The 26,312-nt window shown below is 34.8% G+C and overlaps 5 protein-coding genes across 7 annotated transcripts in view; 3 read left to right on the forward strand and 2 right to left on the reverse strand.

Moving 5' to 3' along the window:
* The window catches only part of LOC140060938 (uncharacterized), a 28,919-nt gene extending 20,413 nt beyond the window's left edge, over positions 1 to 8,506 (forward strand). The window contains exons 24-32 of the mRNA XM_072107309.1: positions 726 to 905; positions 1,287 to 1,487; positions 1,769 to 1,813; positions 2,050 to 2,078; positions 2,625 to 2,706; positions 3,313 to 3,385; positions 3,707 to 3,757; positions 5,220 to 5,412; positions 7,613 to 8,506. Coding sequence (XP_071963410.1) covers positions 726 to 905; positions 1,287 to 1,487; positions 1,769 to 1,813; positions 2,050 to 2,078; positions 2,625 to 2,706; positions 3,313 to 3,385; positions 3,707 to 3,757; positions 5,220 to 5,412; positions 7,613 to 7,673 — 915 coding nt within the window. The 3' untranslated portion in view covers positions 7,674 to 8,506. The remainder of the gene's footprint in view (positions 1 to 725; positions 906 to 1,286; positions 1,488 to 1,768; positions 1,814 to 2,049; positions 2,079 to 2,624; positions 2,707 to 3,312; positions 3,386 to 3,706; positions 3,758 to 5,219; positions 5,413 to 7,612) is intronic.
* Positions 8,507 to 10,414: 1,908 nt separating this feature from the next.
* On the forward strand, positions 10,415 to 10,819 carry LOC140060939 (fatty acid-binding protein-like). The gene has a single exon (XM_072107310.1). It carries the CDS (start codon positions 10,415 to 10,417, stop codon positions 10,817 to 10,819), a length of 405 nt encoding a protein of 134 aa, XP_071963411.1.
* A 3,500-nt stretch (positions 10,820 to 14,319) lies between these two features.
* On the reverse strand, positions 14,320 to 19,930 carry LOC140060479 (adipocyte plasma membrane-associated protein-like). Its single transcript, XM_072106714.1, has 8 exons — positions 19,780 to 19,930; positions 19,030 to 19,145; positions 18,114 to 18,218; positions 17,522 to 17,638; positions 17,021 to 17,192; positions 16,572 to 16,706; positions 15,006 to 15,198; positions 14,320 to 14,701 (listed from the first exon to the last, which is right to left on the reverse strand). The coding sequence occupies exons 1-8, from the start codon at positions 19,869 to 19,871 to the stop codon at positions 14,501 to 14,503; spliced, it is 1,131 nt and encodes a 376-aa protein (XP_071962815.1). The 5' UTR covers positions 19,872 to 19,930; the 3' UTR covers positions 14,320 to 14,500.
* A 1,160-nt stretch (positions 19,931 to 21,090) lies between these two features.
* Positions 21,091 to 26,227, reverse strand: LOC140060476 (adipocyte plasma membrane-associated protein-like). Of its 3 annotated transcripts, none has more exons than XM_072106712.1 (9): positions 25,732 to 26,227; positions 24,624 to 24,782; positions 24,364 to 24,465; positions 23,894 to 24,009; positions 23,469 to 23,579; positions 23,256 to 23,375; positions 22,779 to 23,085; positions 22,253 to 22,442; positions 21,091 to 21,872 (listed from the first exon to the last, which is right to left on the reverse strand). In XM_072106712.1, exons 1-9 carry the CDS (start codon positions 25,737 to 25,739, stop codon positions 21,669 to 21,671), a joined length of 1,317 nt encoding a protein of 438 aa, XP_071962813.1. In that variant the 5' UTR covers positions 25,740 to 26,227; the 3' UTR covers positions 21,091 to 21,668. The 3 variants fall into 3 exon arrangements, with proteins under 3 accessions (XP_071962813.1, XP_071962811.1, XP_071962812.1); XM_072106710.1 differs by having other exon boundaries at positions 24,624 to 24,825; positions 25,363 to 26,227; XM_072106711.1 differs by lacking the exon at positions 25,732 to 26,227 and having other exon boundaries at positions 24,624 to 24,871.
* The window catches only part of LOC140060475 (serine/threonine-protein kinase Nek9-like), a 33,037-nt gene continuing 28,532 nt past the window's right edge, over positions 21,808 to 26,312 (forward strand). Inside the window, exon 1 of the mRNA XM_072106708.1 lies at positions 21,808 to 21,892. The gene's annotated coding sequence lies outside the window, so the exon portion shown is untranslated. The remainder of the gene's footprint in view (positions 21,893 to 26,312) is intronic.

Below are 26,312 nucleotides of genomic sequence, written 5' to 3' on the forward strand. Positions count from 1 at the left end.
CACAATGTGCACGTTCTTACCTTTAAGTGTTCTTACCTTTAAGTATTCTCACCTTAAGTGAATCAGGAGGCAAGTACTCATATTGCCTCTTCTCTTGGATATGTAAAATTAATTTGTCTACGATTCTTGTGTCAAAAGAATTGTCTCTTGTTTTTGGTGTTGTGCCTGGATTTTGATAGTGTCTTGGAGTGGCCTCTGAGAAGGTGACCTCCTGGTTTGTGACGGATGGAAAAGAAGGTTGCAACGTCCAGGTCATCAAATCCATTTATTATCTTGAAAGTTTCAATCATGTCACCGTGGTCTCTTCTCTGTTGCATGGTACGGAGTCCTAATCCATGTAGCTTTTCGTCAGGAGTTCTGGTACTAACTTGGTGGCTCTATTTTGCACTTTTTCAATCCCACATAATTAGTTTTCACATACTTAAAGGAGAGTCCTGTTTGATCCAGCACCTCATTCAGTTCCTCAGTGGTTTTTAGAGCAATTATAGTAACAGTCATTTGTCACAGATCACCTGAATACATTTATTTAACTTCTTCTTTAAGCTCTGTCTAAACTATCAAACTAGTTTGACAACAAAAGTATGATGTGCATAAATATGGTATTGATAATGTGCCCAAATATGTCAGTGATATATATCATGTCCATATAATGTATGGAATTTCGTGTATAAAAATGTTTATTTTGTTCACGAACTAAAATGGTATAAATATATTTACAACTACAGCAAGATGATTGGTGGGAAGGCAAGATCCGAGGTCGTAAAGGATGGTTTCCAGCCTCCCATGTTAGAGAGGTAAAACGAAAACCTGTAGAGCAACCTGAACTGCAAGAGAGGCAAGGTTCCAGCCCACCAGTTGCTGCCTGGACAGATAATCACAGAAACAGCAATCCAAACTCTAGTCTTGTAAGCATTGCATTTGTCAATTACAAAAACAGAGTGTACAATAACAATATATACTTCTTTTTTCTTCTTTCTTTCAAATAAAACTTAAACATTTGACAAAAAAATCTATCAAAAAGAAGAGACAAGAGCCCTAGAAGTTAAACATCAATTGGATTATTCCAATCGACACTTGTGGCGGGCAAGCCATGTACAATAAATGTAGTAATGAAGAAAGGAAAAAACAACATAAAGACAAATCAAAACGCACACAAAACAAACGAACAGGAAGCATCAAGAAAATGAACGACACAAATGGTATCGTGGTATAATAAAACAATTTGTAAAATTAAATCAATTCCTCCGTTTGAATTATTAAGATAAAGTTTTTTTTTCTTTATTAAGCCTCTTACAAGTCAAGCCAATAATGGCGTCAATCGCTCACCAAATCCACCGGCCCATCGTAATGCGGCACCACCACAACGTAAAGTAGGGCCACGTGAAGTTGTGACGGCAATGAATGCTGTTCCTAAGTTGAAAGTGAAGAACAAAGGTGATTGGAGACGAGAAATTCTTGGTGACATTACGGTTATGAATCCAGAAGAGGTAAACAATTTGTTTTATCTGGTAAAATCTCTTAAAAAAATGAAAATAAGAACACAATTCATGCACAACCAGACATATATTTTTACATCTAAAGTTTCGAAATACATTTCTGATTTCCAATAAAATATCTAAATCGTAATTCCTCTTGGATATACAAAAACATCCCAATATAATAGTACATATACTATTTAGACCCCACTACTGAACCCCTTTATGGGTAACTAAATATGATTCATTTCATGCCTCGATAAATTTTAGCTTCAATTTAATTTCTTTCTTAGATGAAGGCGTTGAATAAGATTCTTCGATCAGGTTCACTTGGTGGGGTAAGTAACTGTTATATAATCACACTGGTTTTCACTTTCGTATTATTGGATATAATGTTGCAAACTTTCTAGCTGTTGCAATAGTAACAGTGAGTGTATTTTGAAAACAAATTTCACTTCAACATGCCCAATTATGCCCCAGCCAAAAGTGGAATAATTTCAGATTATTTGTGCATCCAGTATCTAAACACAACACCTAATGAATCTTGGTTTAACTTTTTTTTTACACTTTTCAGTCTTTACCCATCAAGAAGCAATCCCTGATGTAAGTTTCTGAATATTTATTTCTTGTTAAAGTGTTAAATTGAAACAAAAAATATATAATTAGGCTTCAACAATGAAGTTTGCTCCTAAATGGGAGAAAAAGATTTTATTCAAGCATACCACACTGTAGTCAATAAAACATTCCCACAATCTTATACCTTTTCACATCTGCATAAATTGTTACAACTTGTAACCAGGTTTGATCTCCTAATTTATTACACGTTTTCATACACGCACACGCGCCCCTGAGAAATCTTGCAGGGAAAGCGTATTTGCGCGCTATTTGATTACTATGATTGGTCAGTTTAATACCAGGGCAATACAAATGCGCGCATTAAGAACTTAGAACATCTCGGAACAAAACAGACCTCTCATCAGTGTGTTTTTCTGTGCAGTCTAGGGAGATTTTCCACAAAATTGTGTTCACACTATGCAAACCTGGTTACAAGTTGTTACATTTTACAGGTGTGGAAAGGGTATTAATCTTACTTAATTAAACGATTCTTCCTTAAGTTAGTCTTTTCAATTAAATGTTTAATTTGATCAGATCTGATATAGTAGAGGAAGAAGAGGAACCAGCTGCACCTGTGAAACCTGATGAACCAACTTCGCCATTTACACTTCCAATAGTAAGTGCATTTTTGTTGATTCTCTTGTTCAATTTAAGATCCTGCTGCTGGTGTTCCAATGCCTAAATAGTTGCGCTCCCAAATACCTTAATAATAATTATTGACAATCAGGGAGAGAAAGCGAGAACTAAGGTCTAGTCATCAGGTGCTACTGGACATTCCGAGGAGCAAACATAGTTGGGGAGATTGGACTTTCAGTATTGCTGGACCTAGGCTCTGGAACCACCTACCTTTGAACATTAAGCAAACATCATTATTGAGCACCTTTAAGTAACTACTCAAAACTCAGTAGTTGTTGAGCGCCATGAGCAATGACTGTTGGAATGGCGCTATATAAATTGAACGATAGATGATTTGATTGATTAATTGCATTATTTATGTATGACATTTAAATGTCAAGTCTACCAACTGATTTGTATACTTAAACCACATTGATTGACAGCCATATAAATCAGTCTTTTTTCAGCGTTTTTATAGTACAAACAATATGTTTATCAGACCTGTGGCCTTGAATATTTCTACTTCACCATCAAAAGAAGAATTAAATTAATTCTGCAGAAAATAGAATGCTTATTAATTTAATTTTAATTTGTCATTTATTAATAGTTTAACTTTGAAAGGGCGCCAACCTTAGATTTTGTAGAAGAGACAGTAGAGTCAGAATCTGCTGATAAAACAGGTAACTATGACATTTTCCAAATATGGTATCGTTTTTTTAATCTCTAGCCATCCAGTGGTATAAACTTGGTAATACCATGGAGAAATAAGTTATTTCTCCATGGTATTATGAAAAAAAAATTTACTAAATGTTTAAAAGAACAATAATGGTTGTTCATTGTACTCGAAACGAATGTGTATTGTGTTATTATATCGATACATAATACGACCTTTTTCTAAATTCTGGATCCACCGCCACAACACTTATGTGTTTACTATACAATATGTCAAAATAAATTTATTCCTAACAAAAATGTTCCCTCTAACATTTTTAATAACATAGACGACGACGATGATGATATGAAAGACGCAGAGTCGCTCATAAATCATATTGGTAAGTTTGTTGGTGATTATTGCTGCTACAAATAAATGGATGTGGGAATGCTAAACGTACGCTAATGTATATTTGTGCATCATGGGATTCAGTGAGGGATCATGGGAATTGTGTAATAGCACCATTTATAGGCTTTCTTTGTTGTGCATGTTTTGGTGTCAAATTGAAAATTATGATTTTTTTTTATTTCAGCACGTAAATATGTTTAGTTTTGAAAATTGAAATTGTTTTATAGTGTTGTTTTTTTTTTATTTCTGTTGACAATACATTATGTCTATTTATTGAAACAAATATCGATAGAGGTCAAAGTTCAATGGGAAAATTGCATATGTATGACTATTTCTATGATTTATTTGTTACAAAACTCTCCCAAAACCAGACTTTTCATCCAAATTTGTATCTAATATACAGTATATGGGAGGTGGCAATCATCAGGGTTTTTGTGCCAGATAATTGAATAAAATAAATAAATAATAATGAATGTTTTTGAGTGTGATGGTACAAATAATTTCAAAAGGTGAAAGATGGAGGTTATATTTTCATAAGACCTATTTCAGAATGAATACAGGACTCACCTTTTACTCTACTGTTGTTATTGATTAACTCCAGCTTCCGAAGCTGAAATACATAACTTGTATGTTATTATTTGTTTGTTTTCATTTATTTATATTGGGTAACCTCTTCAGTCAAAGACTGGTCTCCCAGTGGGACTAGCAATGATCAGTGGCTGTAATGTACTATAGTTCACCAGGGTAAAGGCCCATTTACACTAGGGCGATAACGATCGACGATAAAAGATAAATATGCATTTTCCATACCTAAAACAAAGAATTTAAAAAAGTTTTCATCCTAGAACTATAGGATTATCATCTATGCTGCCTTTGATGAAAATAATATTTCCACACGTCCAGTCAAATGACGTCATGATTAGTAAGAGCAATAATATCGTTACAATACAACGATTTTATTGTTTTATTGATTATGACGTCATTTGATTGGATTTTCAAAAATATTATTTTTATCAAATACAGCATACATGATTGTCCTATAGTTATAGAACGAAAACTGTTCTAATTTCTTTCGTTTTATCCAAGAAAAATGCATGTTTATCTATTTATCGTCGATCGTTATCGCCCTAGTGTAAATGGGCCTTAACCCTCTACTCATCTCGGAAGATATACTACAGTACAGTAGCTTCTTTAAAGTGCACATGAGCTAGATGTATACACTTGACCTGTTTATACAGTCCTTATCCGACAAGACTCGTTCTACCACCAGAACCATGGAGCGAGTGAGACTCAAAGCCTTGCCGATGTTATGACTACGTAATTACGGTTCCACTGTCTCAGCCACTCACTCAGCCGAATTTAAATAATGAAAAGATTTAATTTGGTGGTAAATCCTTGTTTGAGTTCCGTCGTCTTGTCAGGAATGAAAAATGAAACTAGTAATTTTTGTTTAGATACCCTGACTGTAGAAACACCAGAAATACCGTCAGAATTGAAAAAGAAGAAACAGAAAGAGAAAACAAAACCAGGAGAGATGCCGGCCTGGATGAAAAACTTTGTCGCCAGTAAGCAAATCAATATTGCTGCCGATCAGTTTGACGAAACAGATCTTGACAAGGAGTCAAATAAATCAGACAAAGATCCAGGGTATGTAATGGAATAATATTAATTGAGGTAGGAGGGGTTCATGGGGGCATGGTAGAAGTGAGTAAAATCTCACAAATTTATAGAAATTAAACAAGTTTATCAAACCAATTTTTATCTTAAAGTGTAGGTTCATGTAAAAAAAGGTTACAAATTTAGCTGTTGAGTCGAAAAGTCATTCTATTGACAGTTTGCATAGTTCCATGGCAATAGTGAAAGGTTGCTATAGTACAACATTATGTTTAATGTGATGCAGGTTCCATTTGTGCAATAATTGTCAGTTCACTACACCATTACTGTATGTTTAATGTGATATAGGTTCTTCCTGTCATATCGCTTCACCAATATGTTTAATGTGATACTAAAATATGTTGTTTTATTATAGACCATTATTGCTTAGCCCCTTGATGCATCATATTCCCCTGTTTTCTTGTCTCAATATGCCATTTAATGTCAATACAACGCATACACGGCTCCCTGGGGAAGTTTTCCATCGTTATATTGCAGCATTTATTTGTCAAATAATAAAAAATACATTTTGGAACAATATTGCTGAAACTCAACTTATCAAATCTAGGTCAAGGAGTTTAAAAGCATTATGCTAAAATGGTGTACATTATATTATGCTAAATTATGGGTGAAATAAGTTTTTTATTTGTATACCTTTAATATCCTAACACAAATTACAAAAATGACAATGCTGTGGGTATCAGTAGCTGGATCTCAAAGGACATGTAAACAAAATAAGCAGAAAGTTAAATCAAAATGATTAAACAAAAATGCCTTATACAAAACATGTACACGATATAATAACATTTTATTTTTAGTGAAAATAGAAATCACCAGAACATTCAGCAACAATATTTTGATTTTAAATTTTTTTTTAAATAGATTCTTTCTTTGCTTTCAATGATGGAATTGTCATAGTTTTTTTTTGTAATTATGGTATGACCACGGCCAGCCATTTTAAATGGTGTTCTACCCCATATGTGTAAACCGTCAAACAATATATGCCACATCAATATTTTGATGTTTGGTGTCTGAATGAAATGATTCAACGTCTGTATGTCTGTACGTTAAATGTCTGTAGAGTTTCTAAAAGTAACTTTGCAGAGAAGAAGAGCTACTCAAGTGTCGTGGAATAACAAACTGAGGTTTACGGTTACTAGAATCAAATAGTTTAATCTACTTTAGTTTAGTATTCGTTTTTGATTGATGAGTAACAGATGTTTGATCTTCAGGGCTTGTTTATGAACTTTGATTTGAAATTTCATCTCTTGAAACAATCCTCATCTCAAAAACATTCATCTCAAAGAAGCCCACTGGGCCTCTTTTCGAGGTTTTACAGTATATACTGTCATAATCGTTTAACATGATGTCATTTTCTCCTCCTGTTGTCAGGGTTACAACCATAGTCCTGTATATGTGTTCCGCACTTAGTCAAATATTATTTCCTATAAATATTTCTAAACATTTATTGATTTCCCTTAAAGATGTATTGTCCCCAAAAAAACATGAAAAATGAAGATTAATTAAATCAGACTTTGAATAGGTTATTTTGCACTTTTAATAAAGTTAATCACATCCGTAGAAAAAAAACTGAAAAAAAAGTAATGTTTTCACTTATAAAATAACATAATAAATGGTTAAATTCATCCAAAAATACATTGGCTGGCAGCCAATTTGACAATTTTTTGCTTAAAATTACATTTTTTAAGGTAAATACATTTTTTTTAGATCTAATTTTATCCAAAAGTGCATAACTATTATGTGACACTAAAATGGCATATTCAACAAAAAAAAAGTTAAAAATTATTTTTCAGGGGGGACATCTTTAAGTCATAATTTCAGTCAAATCATAGTACTACACAGTGTATACTGTGTATGTTAGTAAAATGATTGTCTCAAACCTTTCTGTAAGCACTGGGTCTTATACAAAGCCCAAGGTTAGAGTTACAATTATGAAAGTATCATTTAATATTATTATTGCCTACTTATCTTTACCAATTTGTAATTAATTAATACCCTAATTTGTAAAATTTTACTTAATATTATTGGTAATCAGTAAACAATTTTTTAGTTATTGTGATCGTTGTTGTTGTTTTTTTTTATTTACTGTACATTTATTTGCGATTTTTAACTAATATAACAATGTTATATAAAAAATAATAGATCTAAAAGTATATGACACTATCTTCCTCAGGTCTCTGCTTTCGTTACCAGGAATGGTTGAAATGGACGACGTTAGCACCGTTCAAGATTAGCCGGATTAGGAAGCCGGACGTATCAAAATGTCACACCACTGGTTAGTGCAATCCACTAAACCACTGGTCATTTTAAGTGGCCATTAACAAATATAAATGACCAATTCAAAATGACACATGTCATCAAACTCGGTTATAATATTATTACGTCATTACTATAAAATGGTACTTTGTTGTGATGAATGTAATGAACATCTGACCCAAAGCCAATCTGAGGACCCTACGTTATGTGTATGAAACTAATTACCCAGGGTACATCACTGACCACTATATGGGTGTGTCTCTAACCACCATATGTGGGTACATCACTGGCCACTATATGGGTGTGTCTCTAACCACCATATGTGGGTACATCACTGACCACTATATGGGTGTGTCTCTAACCACCATATGTGGGTATATCACTGGCCACCATATGTGGGTACATCACTGACCACCATATGTGGGTACATCACTGGCCACCATATGTGGGTACATCACTGACCACCATATGTGGGTACATCACTGACCACCATATGTGGGTACATCACTGACCACTCTGTGTGGGTACATCACTGACCACCATATATGGGTACATCACTGACCAACATATGTGAGTGGTGTAGCTGCACTGTAATATAAACACAATATTATTCTCTCCAATCGTATGGTTCTTTCCAATTAAGTATTCTATATACAGACCATGATCTTTCATCAGTTATAAATTCCATGATTATTACAGCAATATATTATATCCACCACCTTGATTTTAAAATGAGCACACATGCAACAATTATGTCCTCCAACCAATGTATAAATTATGTAATATATGATTTAATAAATATGTAATTGTATGATTTGTATAAAGCCCATTTTTTATAATTATGATTTACCAGTTACTGTGTTGATGTCTGTTGATTTATAATTCGGTCGGTGCAGGAGGAATTCTGGGTTTAACTAACCCAATTTTTCTAAATTAAAACTATTTAGCATGATTGAAAATGACAAAACTGGGTGAAATATACCCATTTCCACCCAGTTTACCCTAGTTTTATAATTACCTGTTTCCTTTAAAATTGAAAAAAATTCATCTCTTTCCAACAATGTTATTTGAAACCAAATTTCCGTTTATTTATGGTGAAGGACAAAATTACGTTGAACTTACCCAACGTTTCATACGTTATCCTCACACTTTTTCAAGGTAGTAAGATGTCAGTTTGGTTTGCCGACACTGATCATGGCATAGTCACGTGATGTTTCCTTTAATTTCCTAAATGTTATATGTATTCGATTATCCTCAAATAAGAGGTAATTGTCTTACACCCATATTTCACCCGGGATAGGTTGTGGATGTTGGGTGTTAAAGAGATGTGGACACCAGATTTATCAAGGACGGGTTGTGAATGATGCGTCCACAGCCATGCACTAAACTCTTAAGCTTGGTTTCTACTAGGACGCAACGCAAGGACGTTAACGCAACGTAAGCGTGTTGATCAATGACAAGCGACAGCCGAATTTATTCATCGCTTGTGATTGGTCAAATCCCTTGCGTTGAGTTACGTTGTTGTTTTGTGTCTCTAGTGGAAACCAAGCATAATTGGTCAACTCGCTTGCGTTGCGTCTACGTTCTTGCGTTGCGTCTCTAGTGTGGGAACCAAGCTTTGATGGGGTAGGCCTATTTAGGTAGGTTTGCTCTGGATATAATAATGTGAATGCAAGGTTGAATATGGTTGTCGTGACATCGGCTTTTACTCATTTGGTTGTAAACGTCGCGTTTTACTTGGAGACACCGGGTTTAATCTGGGGTTGAGGACATACGCCAGTCATGAACATTAGTTTATGCTTTACCCGCCTTTGCATTAACATTATCATATGCGTAGGCCTACATAGACTCTATTGTTACTTTTAATCCGTACCGGAATGTGCAGCATGTTCAGTACTTTACTACTTAGTGTAAAATTAAAAACAGAGTAGACATTCTCACTGGAATTATGGAATGCATTAGAACGTAATGCAAATCTGTCGCAGTATAATAAATAAGGTCGTTTGTTCGCGCGAAAAAAAAAACATATTGCTCGAATTCCGGTAATAATTTTAGTAGGAATAAACGAAAATGTATTTCACTTTATAGACTCCATATGCAAAGCCGTAATTCGGTCATTTAGATTGTAATCACACTGCTCCGATAGGTAACAATTATTGAATTCAACGAATATTATAAATATAGAATTGCCCTAGCATTTGCTGACATAGCCCGAGTTCACAGGCCTTGATTTTCGTTTTCTTTGCGATATCACACATCATAAGGTATGATCCTTTAATACTTTAATCTAACCGTTGCTGCACTAAGGTACTTTTAAACCTGTTTTCACAGGGGAAAATCGTTAGTTGATGCCCTTTCACGCTCTGGTTACTGGCTATTAGCGCATTTAGATTTTACTTATTATCTATCAGATAGATAGACGAGAAAAGTCTAGCGGGCTTGTTGATGAGTTGATGGGATGCCAATAAAGTACAAAATTGATCCCGTGGAGAAAAGAAACCGATTTTAATTTAATGAACAACGGCACGTGAACTGTCCCGCTTATACTGATCATTGATACCACCTAAAAAACCTAACCCAACCGCAGAAATTAGGCCGTCTCAATTCTCACTCGTCATTTGCGCTGCGGTGTTCGCCGTGATCGTATCGAAAACAGTCAACACTTTAAACCTGTGCAGAGAGACTTACCATCACACGAATTTGACATATTTTGCTCAAGATGGTTGTTAATTTTGCTGGAAAGTACAAACTGTCGAAGAGTGAAAATTTCGATGAGTACATGAAAGCGATGGGTGTCGGTTTGGCGATGAGGAAAATGGCCGGACTGATGTCTCCGTCGTGTGAGGTGACTCAGGACGGGGACGACTTTGAGATCAAGATGAACGTACCAATGGTAAATACACATGTCCAAAAGTTTAAAATAGGCGAACCGTTCCAAGATCTTGCACCGACAGGTGAGAAAATTATGGTTATTGTGAGCTGGGATGGCGATAAGCTTATATTTGATGATGTTGATAAAACGGATCCGCCACATCAGATTATCCGTGAATTAGACGGTGAGGATATGGTGGTGAAATGCATCAAAGGAGAAGCTGTATGTCGTCGGGTATTCAAACGCACCTGAGAGAAAAACCCCGCGTAAAACAGAAACACCTTATTGCTTGTATGTATGGACCAAACTTTTATTTACAATTTTGTGGACCTTGTTATTTAAAGCCGAAACAAGCATATTGTATGAACACCGTTAATGTGGTTGAATCCTGACATATTACTGATTGTTAGGCCTATACATTTTCGCTAAAACGTAACAACTGACAATATGTTTGGAAGAATATGTTTGAAGACGGACACTTTTTTTCGAAAGGCACCCACGTTCAATATATTTAATCCCTGATGTACCCGATATCATAATTTGATTTAGTATAAAGGATTAGTTGTAATCCCGCAGATTAGCAATAGCTGTAATCCCGCAGATTAGCAATAGCTGTAGGTCTTCATGTAACGCCTTTTTTTAGCGATTGCAATCTCTCTATTTTCGTTTTTTTACTGTATGCATGATTCATACGCATTGGCCAGTTATACGTTGTTCTTTGCTGTTATGTTTTTTTTTTTAATATAAAAGCGGCCTATATTCACAAGATACGTTAAATATGTTTTCCGCAGCTGAGGGCTTTTTGAAGGAGAACCTAATCCGTAACCTAAAATTCCAATGACGCTTTAAATTACATGGTTTTAAAAACGGATTTGTTATCACATCAAATTAAGTTCGAACCACCACTCCGGGCGTCTAACAGATTTAACAAGCAACTGCTGGTGTGTGGAATTGGGTTAACTGAAAGTGGTATTGGGGTTAACTAGACAGCGGCGACCTTCATGAGTTAAATACATTTTTAAAACGTTTGTCGAAAACCAACCGTGAGAAGCACTTAAGTACAATGAGTAATTAGTGAGAACTAACTAACTAAAGTGGGACACATGCAGCAGAATTAAAGGACTCTAAGGATGTCATTGTTGTTACAGTAAATAATATTTTATTTAAATTATATAAAAGTATCATAATTTATGCCAGTCATGTGATTATAGTTTTGCTATACTTCATAGGCTTGCTTATTTTACTTAATAATTCCAATTCGTTCATCTGCATTAGATAGTCATTATTAATATAAATACCCAGTGGTTATATTTTGTTTAAGAATAGTTACAGAAAAGGAATTAAATAATATTATTTGAGGATTATGTGTTCATCATCAAGTTCTAAAGTGTTTATCCTAGGATCAGTATTATTAGATCACTAAATACGTCCTAGTACTTCTCCCATTGTTGCAGTGACGTCATTGCCAACAAATACAAACCACTAAACCCGGTACCAAGTATGAAAGACAAATATTTATGCGTAGACTAACGTATGTAGGGCTAATACCTGTAGTTTTAAGAAATGCTTGGTTCCATTACCATTTCCACTACAGACGCAACGCGATGACGTAAGGGATTTGACCAATCACACGCGATGGATTATTCGAAGTCCCCTGTAATTGGTCAACTCGATTGTCCTGTGTCTACGTAATTACGTTGCGTCTATTGGGATCCAATCTATATATATTTTGTTATAGCGTTGAAGTTTTGGACTTTATGATAGACCTGATATATAATAGGCTTCATCATGTGAAAGATTGCCAGATTGTCAAAATAAGTACCAACTCTGCTGCCCGGGCATATTAAGCACCGGAGAGGGATAGGCCTATGTGAAGTAAATATCTCATCTCATCTCATCTTTCTGCATGTATATATGTTTATGTATTTCATACAAAATGTTTGAACAGGATGGAATTTTAACGTGGTGTGCATTAACATTCTTGCTAACTTTTATCTTTTAAAAATAATCCAGAATAAGTTTTGACGTGACAATAGTCAAATCTCCATGAACGATATAAAAGATGTCTACGAGAGCCGCTTGTACTAATTTCATTCATTTCTAATCTACCGGGGCAGTATTGTTGTCTGGTACATTCGTACAATTGTTAATCGTCATAAATGATTAGTTAGTGGCTTTACCCCGCTTTGCTGTAGTAAGAACGTGTAGGCCTATCCTTTTGATTGGTTGAAAGTTAATTCGTAAGCTCTGTCTACACTACCAAACTAGTTTGACAAAAAATTGTGCCCAAATATGGTAGTAGTATGCTTAAATATGGTAGTGATATGTCCATATGGGTACATCACATTTTTTATCACATAAAGTTTGATAGTGTAGACAAAGCTTTAGAGATGTTGATTCATTTGACCTGCCCTAAAACTTCGATACTTTTATGCGTTATTCATCTTTCTTTATTTAGGCCTATATAGTGTATTGTAAAAACATGAACACACTCGTTATAAACACATTGCCTTTCGTCCTTTTTACATTTCTATTTAATTACATTCCAGTTTACTGGTTCGCCAATAATATTTTTTTTTTGAATATTTGAAATTTTTAACATATAATTCAGGATGACTGTATGTAACTTTACTAGCAATTAATTACATTTTTGTGTGATAAATTTTGATTTATATATAGCATACGGTTGCTACTTTATGTGGGCTATACGCCAGACAGTGGGGTTCGTTCTAAAATTACCACAGTGAATTTAATTAACCGATTAACCTATTTAAACAAGGTCACCCTTGACGTACAACAACAAATTGTGGATTCCACAACGGTTGTAAAGTTGTCACATAACCCATGGGGTGTGTAAACTGAGAAATTGGAACGCAGACTTTTTGATCATACCAACAAATCGTTTCTAAAAGTACGTTTAGTAATAAATATAGCGCATGCGCGAATCAGTGAACACTTAAAAAAAATTTTACACAAGTCAGCATTGTATTTTCTTTTCACGATGATATTATATGAGTATTATAGTCGATATAATTTTGTTTGAGAATAGAACTTTGTTCAATTAGAATGCTAGATAATACAAGTGTGTATTTCCTGATACGATGATGGAATTTGTGTAAGTGAAACTTTCGGTTTAAAAAACACATCTCTCTATACTAATCCAATAAAACGTCAGTAAGGTCCAAATACCCGATAGAACCGGCCTACTACAATCTGGCATCCCGTGAATTCACAAATATTTCTTTAGTTATCAACTTTTGATTTTAATTGTTGATCTAACGGTAGGCTACATGTTTTATTATCCATGGTTTTTTACCAGTTGTTGGAGACGAGACAGATTAATGGTTCGATTATGTAAAATGTGAATACTACATTTTTGTCTGGTCTTGTGGGAATTTAAAGGAAACAATTCAGACGCCGGATTTCCAAATGTTCATCTTCGGTGTTTGTTTTATCTTTAGACTGCTTTTTTTTTTAAATAATTGTAGGCATATCTATATTGTTTGTATATTTTGCTTCAAGAGTTCCGTCGTTTTACAAACATATCCTAGTTATAGCAAATGATCTTTTGTGATGAAACAATGGTTAGTAAAAACCTTTGCTTTTCTCTGGTATCATCCATCTGCTGCTGTCATTAGATAGAGTCTGACTGACAATCGCAAGTCATCTAGAGTCTGGCTGTATGAAATATTTTACTACTTTATCTACTGACCGCTGCGGAAATTATGTTTTGTGCTTTCTAGTCTGCCATGTCGTAATTGAATAGTAACTAATTGTGAAAATATTTTACACGACTGTAGAGTGTCTATAACAGCATATGATGCACGTTACCTAGATGTTCCTAATTCCCCTCAGGTAGCTCTCCCTGAACACAACAAAGAAACAACAAATCAACCACAATAGGCCTACTGTAACAGTAATCATTTAATCCACTTAAAGATATAATTTTCCTATAAAATGATCTTGAAAGGATCCTAGAAATAAGCCCTTTTCTGTATCAAGCACCTCGCTACATGTGTGAAACATTTCACCATCCGGGTCATGAAGCGTACGGATGACGTCACCGTTCAGATCAAGTTCAAGAACTAACGAATATTTGGGTAATGCCTTCAGGATGTTCACTGGATGAAAGACCTAAAGAGATAATATTACAAGAAACCGTTTATGAATAATGACTTATTTCATTCTAAAGCAAAATTGTAAATTTTCAACCGTAACTACTCTGTAGATCGAAAAAAAAAGGCGGAAAAGTAAAGTCATTGATAAAATATTATGTCTTTACATTGGCGATTCCAACCCACCAATGAATTTTAAAAAATGTGGTGAACTCAGAATTGACACCTTGAAAATGAAGCGCGTGCATACAAAAGCCGCATCAGTTTAAACGCGTATCAAAGCCTGTGTCCTTTTTTAGTGTCACTGAAAATTAGCCTCCTACCTTCAGAATCAGCGTTCGTAGCCAAGGTTTATCCGTTACGAAGTCGTAGAGTGAAAAATCGTGTTTTCGAAGAGCACTAGTGGCAATCCAGTAGGTGTTGTTATTACGCGACAATCTGATATTGTCTGGGAAACTAGGCAGATTTTCGTAGAAAACTTCCACTTTACCGGAATTTGGCCCTTTTAGCATTAGTCTGTAATTAAGAAGAAATGTAAAATTATATATTTCGAGTTTATGCCTTAAGCTCTGTCTAGACTATCAAACTTTATGTGACAAAAAAATGTCATCACTTTTTTTCACAAAGTTTAATAGTGTATGAGACAGAGCTTTATTATTACTCCTGTTTCGTCATGTAAAAAAGCGCATAGTGGTTTCAATAAATGAAAAAAAGACAACGACAAAATAGATTAAACTGAACCATGCTATCATCTCAACGCATGCCCACAAAGCTACCGTACCACGTGGCTGACTACAGTGACTTTTGACCAATCAGATCACTGAGTGAGAGTCAGACGATGTTTTACGCCAAATTTGACATCGCGAGCGAGTACCGCTGAAAAACTGAAGTCAAATAAGTAAGTAATTACTCTACTTAATATTCATTTTGAGAAGGGCTTATCTATATAAAATAAAATTTATCTTTAGAACAACATATTTAGTAACAGAGGCATAATATGGGGTTAGTTAATTTAATATCTCCAGACAGACATACACCTAAGCTAGGCCTAATCATTCGCTAAGCATCTTTTCAACGCGCATGCTTGGCCCGAATCAGCTTCTTAAACGTTCTCTAGCCTAGGCCGAGCCGTGTAATTTTCATGTGCTGAGGCATAATAAGATTGTCTCATGGTAACGACACGTTCCGATCCCTCAAACATTATCCTCTAGCCTAATTTCTTATGTTGACGAGAATATGTTTTAAGTTCTCAACCTTCTTATGTCACATCCATGAGGGGCGGCCTAAGTATTACGGCATGGTAGGAGGGTCCAATGGCGGACGCGTAGTGATATGTAAATGAACTTGTAAGCAGGCTGATGGAGTAAGACTTAAGAGATATTGTTCAAGAAGGTCATGTTTAAAAGGATACGTTGCATTATAATATTAGTACACCTGTATAGATGCATACCTTAGTAGCGATTTTTACAAGGTGTGGCCGCCTTATCTGTCGTCACGTGCAGCTCTACACAAGAATTTCCGTCAGGTAGGCTAGGTCATGTTAACTTGAAAACCAAGATTTGAAATGGATATGAATTTAAATCAATTTAAGTATCGGGTTATCTCTGTTTGACTTGACAAATTAGCTGGGCTAAGCAGCATTATTGAATATTTACAAGTTGTTTACTTGAAGGGTATTTACTATTTTACAAGGATCGTTGTTATGGGGCGCCATATGCAGCAAATTACACTTTTTCTTCGGATTTTGCGCCCCATCTTTTAAAGGGTATTTTGAAATGTATATTAAACAAGGCCATATACATGGCTGCAGTCGTGTGTTTAAGTTAGTATTTACCGACCGACTGATTAAGTGAGCTGTAGAGTAAAAACAATACCATACCGGTACTTACTTCATAATACGGGCGAATTGACCTTCTGAGTAGAGCAAGTAGTCCTCCTCGGGAGAGAGTTGTACTCCATTTGCCCAGCCAATGTCTTCAAGTAATGTTACTGTCTTATTTGTTTTTAGATCATGCTTAATAATTCTGTATAATTTTGAATACCCAAATTAAATTAACCAAATTCACTTATTTTGTTAAGAAGATAGAATAATAGAATGGTCTCATTGTTTGAAATAAATATGTTATGGAACTGCTGTGTTTATGGAAGACCACTATTACTAGGCATTCATGGCTCGAAACTCTATATTTAAAACAAATAATTATATTATTATTTAATGCATATTACTAGGCCTATTTAGGCCTAAGGCTCGAAACTGTTAAAAAATTATCATTATAATGAAGGTATTCATTATAACAGTATGTTATTTATGTTGTATAAAACATATATAAATAGTTACCGTCCACTTTTGTCGGCACGCAGAGGAAGGTACCAAAAATCACGACGTTCCAAGTTCGAGCTCGTATCACTAATATAAACCACGCCTTCTTTAGTGATGTCAAAATCATTGACAAATTTCATTGGTTGCCTAAACGATTGATCGTCCGAGCGTAATAAATGTATCATCTTACCTTTATATACAGAAAAAAAGTTATTTGGCTGAGGTGTATATGGATAAGTATCAATATTCAATAGATGAAGGCGTAATAGAAAATATTTGTTTGTATTGGTTTTCATCAGCTATAACATTATATAGCTCCATGGATGAAATTATAAATAGTGTTAATCGGAATGTTAATAGAAAATTATCGTTATTAAGTTACATTCGTGTTTAAATAATGGAAAATCATTATACAGAATTGAACAGGGCCGTCTTCCGTTCCATGGAAACGGAACAAGTGATGGAGCTTTATCATGGACCAAAAAGTTTTTATTTTCTGTCAGGATTCTAATACGGTACCTGATGTGACATTTAGTTTATAAAGACCAGAATACGCTTCTACAACGTACAAAAACCCATCATTGTGGAAACGCATCCCCAGTGGTCTTCCGCATAGATGTTCCGTCTCGTAACGATCTATGGAAAAAATGTTTAAAAATAATTATCTTGTATAACGTCTAACAAGTGTAGGGCGTCCTCTATAGTGTGTTAAAAGTACTGTTAAACTGTAGGCCTACTGCGATATTTTAGTTTCACATTCGTTTTAAGTTACATCTTTATTTAAGTATCATTCATAACTAGTTTGGAGTTTTTCTCTTCCTTTAAAATTATCATATACATATTTCTTATCTAGGATTTTTCATACAATAGGCCTACACTAAAACAAACGTTTTGTTGAGCTGAGCTATCTTTTTAAAAATAATTTGAAGCAAATGAATTACTCCACGAGCATGACGAACAGTAACTCAAAATGCTATCCTTTCCTATAATTTAAAATTGAATTATCTAACATCTTATGTATGCGACATTTATATAGCGCTATTTCGTAAAGATTACACTTTGAGTGTTTGTTGATTATTAAACTTATCTAGACTCTGAATATTCTACATACCGCATTCAAGTGATGGGTTCTGGTGAAATGTTGCAATTGGTTTTATTTTGTTTTCGTCTTCTATTGCTAAAATGTTCCCATCTGCTGTACCAGTGTATAATATACCTGGAAGTAGGAAACAGCAAATCAGAATTCTGGATTAGGCTACTGGAATTATATTCAATTTAGATTAATTGATCACATTGATTTATCAATCATTATCAGGGCTTTCATTCCATAATCGTATATCGGTAATTTCAAGATTGTGATTTTTTTCAAGTCAAACACATGTTGTAGCGTTTGCTCTTTGTATTGTTTTTTTATTGTCTGTTTTTTGTTTGTATTCATTGTGTAATTTTTCTATATAACATAATGCTCTGTCTACACTATCAAACAAGTTTGACAAACAAAAGTGTGACATGTCCAAAATATGGTATAGTGATATTCCCAAATATGGTAGCGATATGACATCATTATGTCCATATATGGGCACATCGCATTATTTTGTCACTTAAAGTTTGATAGTGTAGACAGAGGTTTAATCATTTTTGTACAAATACTACAATCAGCGTTTCTGCAATGTATTTTTGTATAATGATTGAATAAAGATACCAAGTTTGTGAAAGTGGAACCGTAATCACGTAGCCATAACATCGGCAGGGGTTCGAGGCTCACTCACTCCATGGTTCTGGTGGTAGAACGAGTCTTCTCGGATAAGGACTATAAACCGTAGGTCCAGTGTACACAACTTGCTCGTGTGCACTTTAAAGAACCTAGTACATCTTTCGAGACGAGTAGGGGGTTTACCCCGGTGTATTAGTACATCACAGCCACTGATCACCAACTGGGCCCTCTGGGAGATCAGTCTTTGACTGAAGAGGTCACCCAGTATAAAGATAAAAAAAAAAAAAAAAAAAAATATATATGCATAGCTTACCGTCACGCATCGCGAGTGATTCTGGCCCGACAAGCTTCCCCTCTGCAAGTCGAAATCCATTCTTTAGTCTCGTATTAGGTTCCAGTATTCCGTCTAGTTTTGGCGGTGAAGGTAATCTTAAAACAAGTTTGTGAAAATCAATTTATTTTACAACTTTAAGATCATTAACATCGCAATTTTGTAATATCCATGAACTTTATCGTTATCAATTCTCAAAAATCATCAACACAAATAGGCCTAAAGCGTGGTTCCCACTAGCGACGCAACACAAGGACGTAACGCAACGCAAGTGAATTGACCAATCACAAGCGATGGCTTATTCGCTTGTGATTGCTAACTGTCTATAACTTCGCTTGTCATTGGTTAAAACGCCTGCGTTGTGTTTACGTCCTTGCGTTACGTTCTAGTGGGAACCAACCTTAAGTATTATCGTCGTTTTTATTATTATTATTTAACCATATTTGTATAGAGGGGGCCATAAACAGCGTACGCTGACAATCAAGGGGCTCTCATATAAACATATAACAAACATTCTGTATATAAAATAATTTAGTGACACCTCATTTCTCAGTTCAGAGGGAATCATATTTAGCGATAGGTTGGTGGTGGTGTAAAGTAGGTGGACAGCTCATCATTTCTTTCGTCATTTTCGTTACTATCAGATACGTTAAAATCCCGTGATTATTATCTCCAACGTCAGAAATATTCTGGCTGTTTAAATGATATTAGCCCTATTGATATTTTACTTACTTGTAGGAGAAGGTTTGCCATTGTTCGCTGCCGCCGAACATTAATATCACCAGTATTGACGACACCAGGATCAGTAATGCGCAGCCGAACATCACACTCTTTGATGCCCTATATAAAACACAGGATTTAAAATAATTATTTCAATGACCACTATTAGGCCTACTCTATTTAATTTCATTCTTGGCTAAACGCGAGTATTCCTGGTGACAAACAGAATAATCATTTATTTAGCATATTACTAGTCCGAGGTTTAAATTTATAAGGTACCGTTAAGGCACGGTAGAACTCTTTCTTCATGCTCTATCATCTGGACCGCCGGGTACTCTTGCCTAATAATAGCAGGGAGAAAAATCTCCCTGGTTATAGACACATAAAGCATTATCTGCAATTCCTGGACAACATGGGCCCATATTCTGACAGTCTTACGTAATGCATACCTGGGTTTTCCACCTTGTGTCGTGGTGACTAGTGACGCGCCTTGTGTCGATCTCTGACGGCTTGTTTCATCAGTAGAGTCTTGTCCTCTATTTATGATTCTGTTTCGGATAGGACGATCACTAATCGGCATCTTGTTATTATGCTAAATAGAAAATCCGAATGTAGAATGTATCTCCTGAATTCTTATGTGTTGGAAGATAAGTCTGCATGGCGCAGCGGTTTGCAGGATACTCAAGCCTAATACATTCATCTCTTGAAATGGAAGCAGGGATCTCAATAAACTAAGTGCTTACTAATATTATATAACAGGTTTACAATAATAATAATATGAAAAACTTACCTGGCGGCGCAGGTAGTTATAATAATAATAATAATAATAATAAGATTTTTATAGCGCACATACCACTCCAGAGTGCTCAAGGATAGTTGTTAGACAGAGTCAGAAATATTACCAAATACCAACATCTATATTAACATCAATGGGTCCATTGAGCGGATAAATATGTAAAGATGAAAGTCGCTGGTATATAACACTATTATGTACGACGCTTAAACCCGCATATAAAATAAATATTATTATAATATTATAAATGCATTAACAGTAGCTGAATTAAAGTTGAAATGACGGGTAATGTTAACGGTACAAGCGCGACGGGAGAGACGGTACAAGCGCGACAAGGGAGACGGTACCAGCGCGACAAGGGAGACGGTACAAGCGCGACAAGGGAGACGGTACAAGCGCGACAAGGGAGACGGTACAAGCGCGACAAGGGAGACGGTACCAGCGCGACAAGGGAGACGGTACCAGCGCGACAAGGGAGACGGTACAAACGCGACAAGGGAGACGGTACCAGCGCGACAAGGGAGACGGTACCAGCGCGACAAGGGAGACGGTACAAACGCGACAAGGGAGACGGTACCAGCGCGACAATGGAGATGGTACAAGCGCGACGGGAGAGACGGTAAAAGCGCGACGGGAAAGACGGTACAAGCGCGACAGGAAATACGGTACAAGCGCGACGGAGACAATGACAAGGTATAAGGAGGACGAACAAATTATCCCAAAATAAATGGGTATTTATTTCCCAATGGAAGCGCCACAGAATAAAACCGATGAAATATGTGTTCAAAATATTATTTAATTGCAATACTAAAAAAGCGTTGTAACATATAAAAAATATATTCTGGAATGTAGCTTAATAAAATATAAAATGACTGGAAACATAATTTACATAGTTATTTTTATTTAAATTGTTTCTTAGATAATAGTACCATATAAGATTCAGGGTTTGATTAAAGTTTGCAACCGGTTTTAAAACCACCTGTCCTTCATGAACAAAATGTTTCTTTTAAAAATGTTTATTTATATGCATTTTTTACAAGTTTATATTGGTTCATAGAGGAACATAATTCAAAAATATAATTTGTTTTATAACTATTGCTATTCATTATCACTTTAAATCAATTTTTGCAATATAATTTTTATCATAGGAGCCGAGATACAGCGAATCACCAGTGTCAAGGATTTCGCTACAGGCTGGAACTACCTCACCACTTGGATCATGCAAACTCTGCTTTATATTGCCAAGTCGATCCAATTCCACAATCAGTCCATATTTTGGAAGATACCGTGGTAATAACTCTAATGGAATAATCTGTTGAAGAAAAATTCAAAGTAAGTAATGAGTATGTTTGAATTTACTTGTAAAGTCATGGGGTGCTTATCTATTGGATTAGACAGAAGAGGAAGAGCTAGACTAAAAAAAAATTGAGCAAATATTTAGACTTAAGAATATCTAACAAAGGTATGCTTAACACAAAAAACGACATTCAAGTGTGTACAGTAATGCAAGGATCACACTCTCAGGTCTCAATGTCCGATTCTGTACCTTCATGCCATCTTGTGTTCAATAATGCATACATACAGTAGTGGATTTTATTCTTTAATATGGTTAGTAATTCAACTACAGTACTGTAAATATACTGCAATTACAAATGAGTGTTTAAACATTGCTGCAACATTTTGGAACCTTACCTTAGACAAGTAGCTTTTAATAAAAGGCCTATTAGACAGGAAGTCATACAACGAGAACGGCTGTTTGCGAACCTTGGCAAACCCCACCCAGTAACCACCACTACTACTTGCCCGAATGTTATCGGGCAATCCCGGCAAATTCTCAATGAAACTAACAACTTGACCTTTCATGGTTCCTTTTAAAAACAACCTAAAAAAAGAAATTAAATTATTTCATTTAGCGACTTAAATAAAATCCCAGATTCTTTGGTATCTTTGTAGAACATCGATTGAGGTAATAAAAGTCTTCTAAATCAGCAATAAGCAAAAATACAGTAGAAATACCAAAAAGTACAACTGAATGTTAATATGGTTACATAGTAACATTAAGAACATCTTAAGCTCTGTCTACGCTATCAAACTTTATGTGAAAAAAATGTGATGTGCCTATATATGGAAACGATGACATCAATCACTACGATATTTGGGCACATCACACATTTTTTGTCAAAATAGTTTGATAGTGTAGACAGAGCTTAACACTCACAAATTAATTCTTGCATAAGTCATCTCGGAAAAAAGAAGGAAGTCCTCGTCAGGAGATAACTGCACCCCGTTCGGAAAAGCGAGATCTTCAAGAACAACTTCAGTACGATCCGTAATGGGATCGTATTTGAAAATCCTTCCATTTGATGAACCCTCGGATATAAGGTAGACATTATCACGTCGTTGCCAACGAGAACTTGAGTCTGTGAAGTACACCACACCGTCGGAGGTCACATCAAGGTCATTCACAAATTGCATACGATCACCTATTTGCTGGTCATTGTGTTTTGAAAGATGTCTGGCAGTGCCTAGTAGTAGAAAGATTTATTTGTTATTGTATCTGTCTGGTAGAAAGCAGATAAAAGTCTGTGGGAATCAAGAAGCAGTAACACCATAGATATATGAAGAAGAATACTTTATTACTGTAGTAGTAGAAGTGGATTTGTAGGAGCCAATTTATAGGTCAAAGTTCACAAACCTGAAGTTAAATTAATCTTATATAATCCTGAATAGGCTTCTGCAACATACAATGAAGATCCGGATTTATCGAATCGTAGGCCTAGAGGCCGGCCACATATATGCTCCACATCTGCAAGACCTGAACAAAATAATTTATATACTAATGATAAAATATCTTATTATGAAATAATTTTGTTGTTATTCTTTATCCACTTGAGCTGGCTACACTTACCACATGGTATCTTCTCACTATCTTGATTGGCATGGAATGATGCTATATTGTTTACATCTGTACCATTTATTGCGATTAATTGTCCATCTCCAGTCCCTGTGTATATAACCCCTGTATAATGCAAAAATAATTAATTATAAAACCATATAATGTATATATTTATATAAAGTAATGACTTTATATAGGTATGAAGAAAAAGTGTATTATAAGTACAGATGTTGGTGCAATGATCTTTTGTTTCTTAAGATGGAGAGAGCACCACATCATCTCCTCAAAAGCTCTGTCTACACTATCAAACTTTATGTGATGTGTGATGTGCTCATATATGGACATGTCATATTTAAGCATATCACTACCATATTTGGGCACATCACACTTACTTTATTCAAACTAGTTTGATAGTGTAGACAGAGCTTAATACCTACCATCTTTAATGGCAAGAGATTCTGGTCCAAACACTTTGCCTTTAAGTAGTATTTTAGCACTTTGCAATTTAGTGTTTGGTGATAGACTTCCTTCAAATATTGGTGGCGGTGGTAATCTGAAAAAAATATAAACCGATCATTTACATACTGTAAGAAAATATATAATGTGAAATAGAAACAAGTTTCTAGTTGGCCAAACTGGAGTTTCCAAAAGTAGACTTTTGTTTACTAATATCAGTTGCAGTAGATCCTCCTAGGCTGCATTTCCGCAGCCAAAACAAAATTATCGGTTATTTTTTAACCAATAATCATATAATTAATCCTAAGTAAAAAAAAGGTGTGAAGTGAAAATTATAAATTTTTATATGTTAATAATTTTTGTCTGCATAAACAGAAACATAGATTTAGTTTGCTATTTAGGAATCAGGTAAAGGACAAAATAAAACTAATTATCGGGAACAAAAACTTACTTAAATGTTACTGGTTGAATTGGAGCATCAAGAAAACAAAAGAACAATAATATTGAGCCTATAAATAGAAAGACTATTTCAAGGAAGATATTGCACTTTGACCTGAAATATAAAATAAAGTAGTTTACAACAAAGAACATGACACAATTTATAACCCTCATATGGATTGGCATTTACCTTTTAAAAGCAGCTATTTTATACCTCGACTGTTGTTTTTATTTTAAATTTAAAATTAATATGCTACACTTTCAACCAATTACCTTTTTTGTTTTACATAATTTATTGGTTTCTTTTTCATTTGACTATCGTCCCGTTGTTGGTCGTTTTCCTTTTCTTTGTCATTTTCTTTATCCTTTCCATTGGTAATAATTGGTTTAACAGGCACTTTTCGTCGCCTTTTTCTGCCTTTTAACCAATCACTTTCAAACAAAATAAGAAGTATTAACTTACTGAACATGAATGAAGGGTTTCGTTTCGTTTCGTTTATTTATCGTTTTCCACTCACTTATATATATATATATATATATCATTTACATAACATATATTAAATGTGGGTGGATGGAAGTCACAGTAAGTTCACTGAACTTTAAGTCGTGACTCCCGTATGCCTATAAGTATACTAATATTGCTACAGAGTAGACTAAAATATGAATATATAATAGTGAACGTACATAAAATAAAAAAAAAAATAAAAAATTTAAATTATAGAAGTTAAGATAAACCAGGCAATTATATAATATAATGATAAAAGGGATAATGATAACAATTAGAGTACAATATGAAATATAATTAAATATGGTATAATAACAAGTATAACGATACAATGTAGCGGAGATTATTGAATACCAGGGTGAAGGATTTAATGCCATGTATCACCACGAAATAAATAAGGATAATATTAAAAGATCGGCGAAAATTATGTAGCATATTCTGACACCATTTTGTGTTTGATATTAGATTTAAAACTAGAAAAGGAAGATTTCTGTTTAAGTTTACAACAAGGGTCATGTAAAGTTTAATAATACTTTTTTCTATCTGTAAATTATTATAATTATTACTTTATATTATTTTAGGCCTAGATTAGATAAATCATAAGAGGCTAAGCTAGTCCATATTCGGCGAACAATTTGAAGGAAATCATAAAACTATCTGGAAATGCAAGCTAGGCCTATGTCTGGTAAACACGTAATCTTTTCCATTCAGCTCACACTCAAAAAGGTTAGGCCTACATGTTTATGTTATCTCAGCAGCTGAAGTAGTCGATTTGTCAGGGCGCCGCCGCACACTTCCTTCCTGCTCAATCGGGCCTAGAAATCTAGTCGGCTGTTATTATTGAAAGGAACAACTAGGTTTGGTTAAAATACTTACATTAACATAATTGTGTTTTTGAGGTTACTTTAGTAATTCAGGATCATGCCAGGATCGACTGTTTTCAGTGTACACGTATTTTAAAAATATTATTTGGTTTTTATTTACTTCGGGTGCTTCGGGTCAGTAACTTCCTCCTGTTTTTTTGTACGCGTTACGTTTATACACCGCCCCCACACACCACACAATAGAAAAAAATTATTAGTTATGGAATGCCAACTAAGCATAAACTTACTAGAGGGGTTAGTTATTTTATTTTGACATCTCAGAGTTGTCAATTCCATATTTTATACATGCTTATACTTCCATTATGAAATTGTTTTAGAACATAACAATACACACACAATAACAATAGCAAACTCTATTAAGAATATGTTTTTATTATTTTTTTAAAATCTTCTCTAAACAACAATAAATAATTAATAAACCTGAAACCAACGGCCAGCATAAAAACATGACTATTATAATAAGACTACAGTATATAAGAAAACAGTTACATTTCAATAAGTCCAAAAGTCAATCGGGACAAAATAGTGCCAGCCTAGATGGAATTTTTTGTCCCGATTGACCTTTAAATATGA

The sequence above is a fragment of the Antedon mediterranea genome, chromosome 10 (genome assembly GCF_964355755.1).
Source record: "Antedon mediterranea chromosome 10, ecAntMedi1.1, whole genome shotgun sequence".
In the NCBI taxonomy this organism is placed as follows: Eukaryota; Metazoa; Echinodermata; class Crinoidea; order Comatulida; family Antedonidae; genus Antedon; species Antedon mediterranea.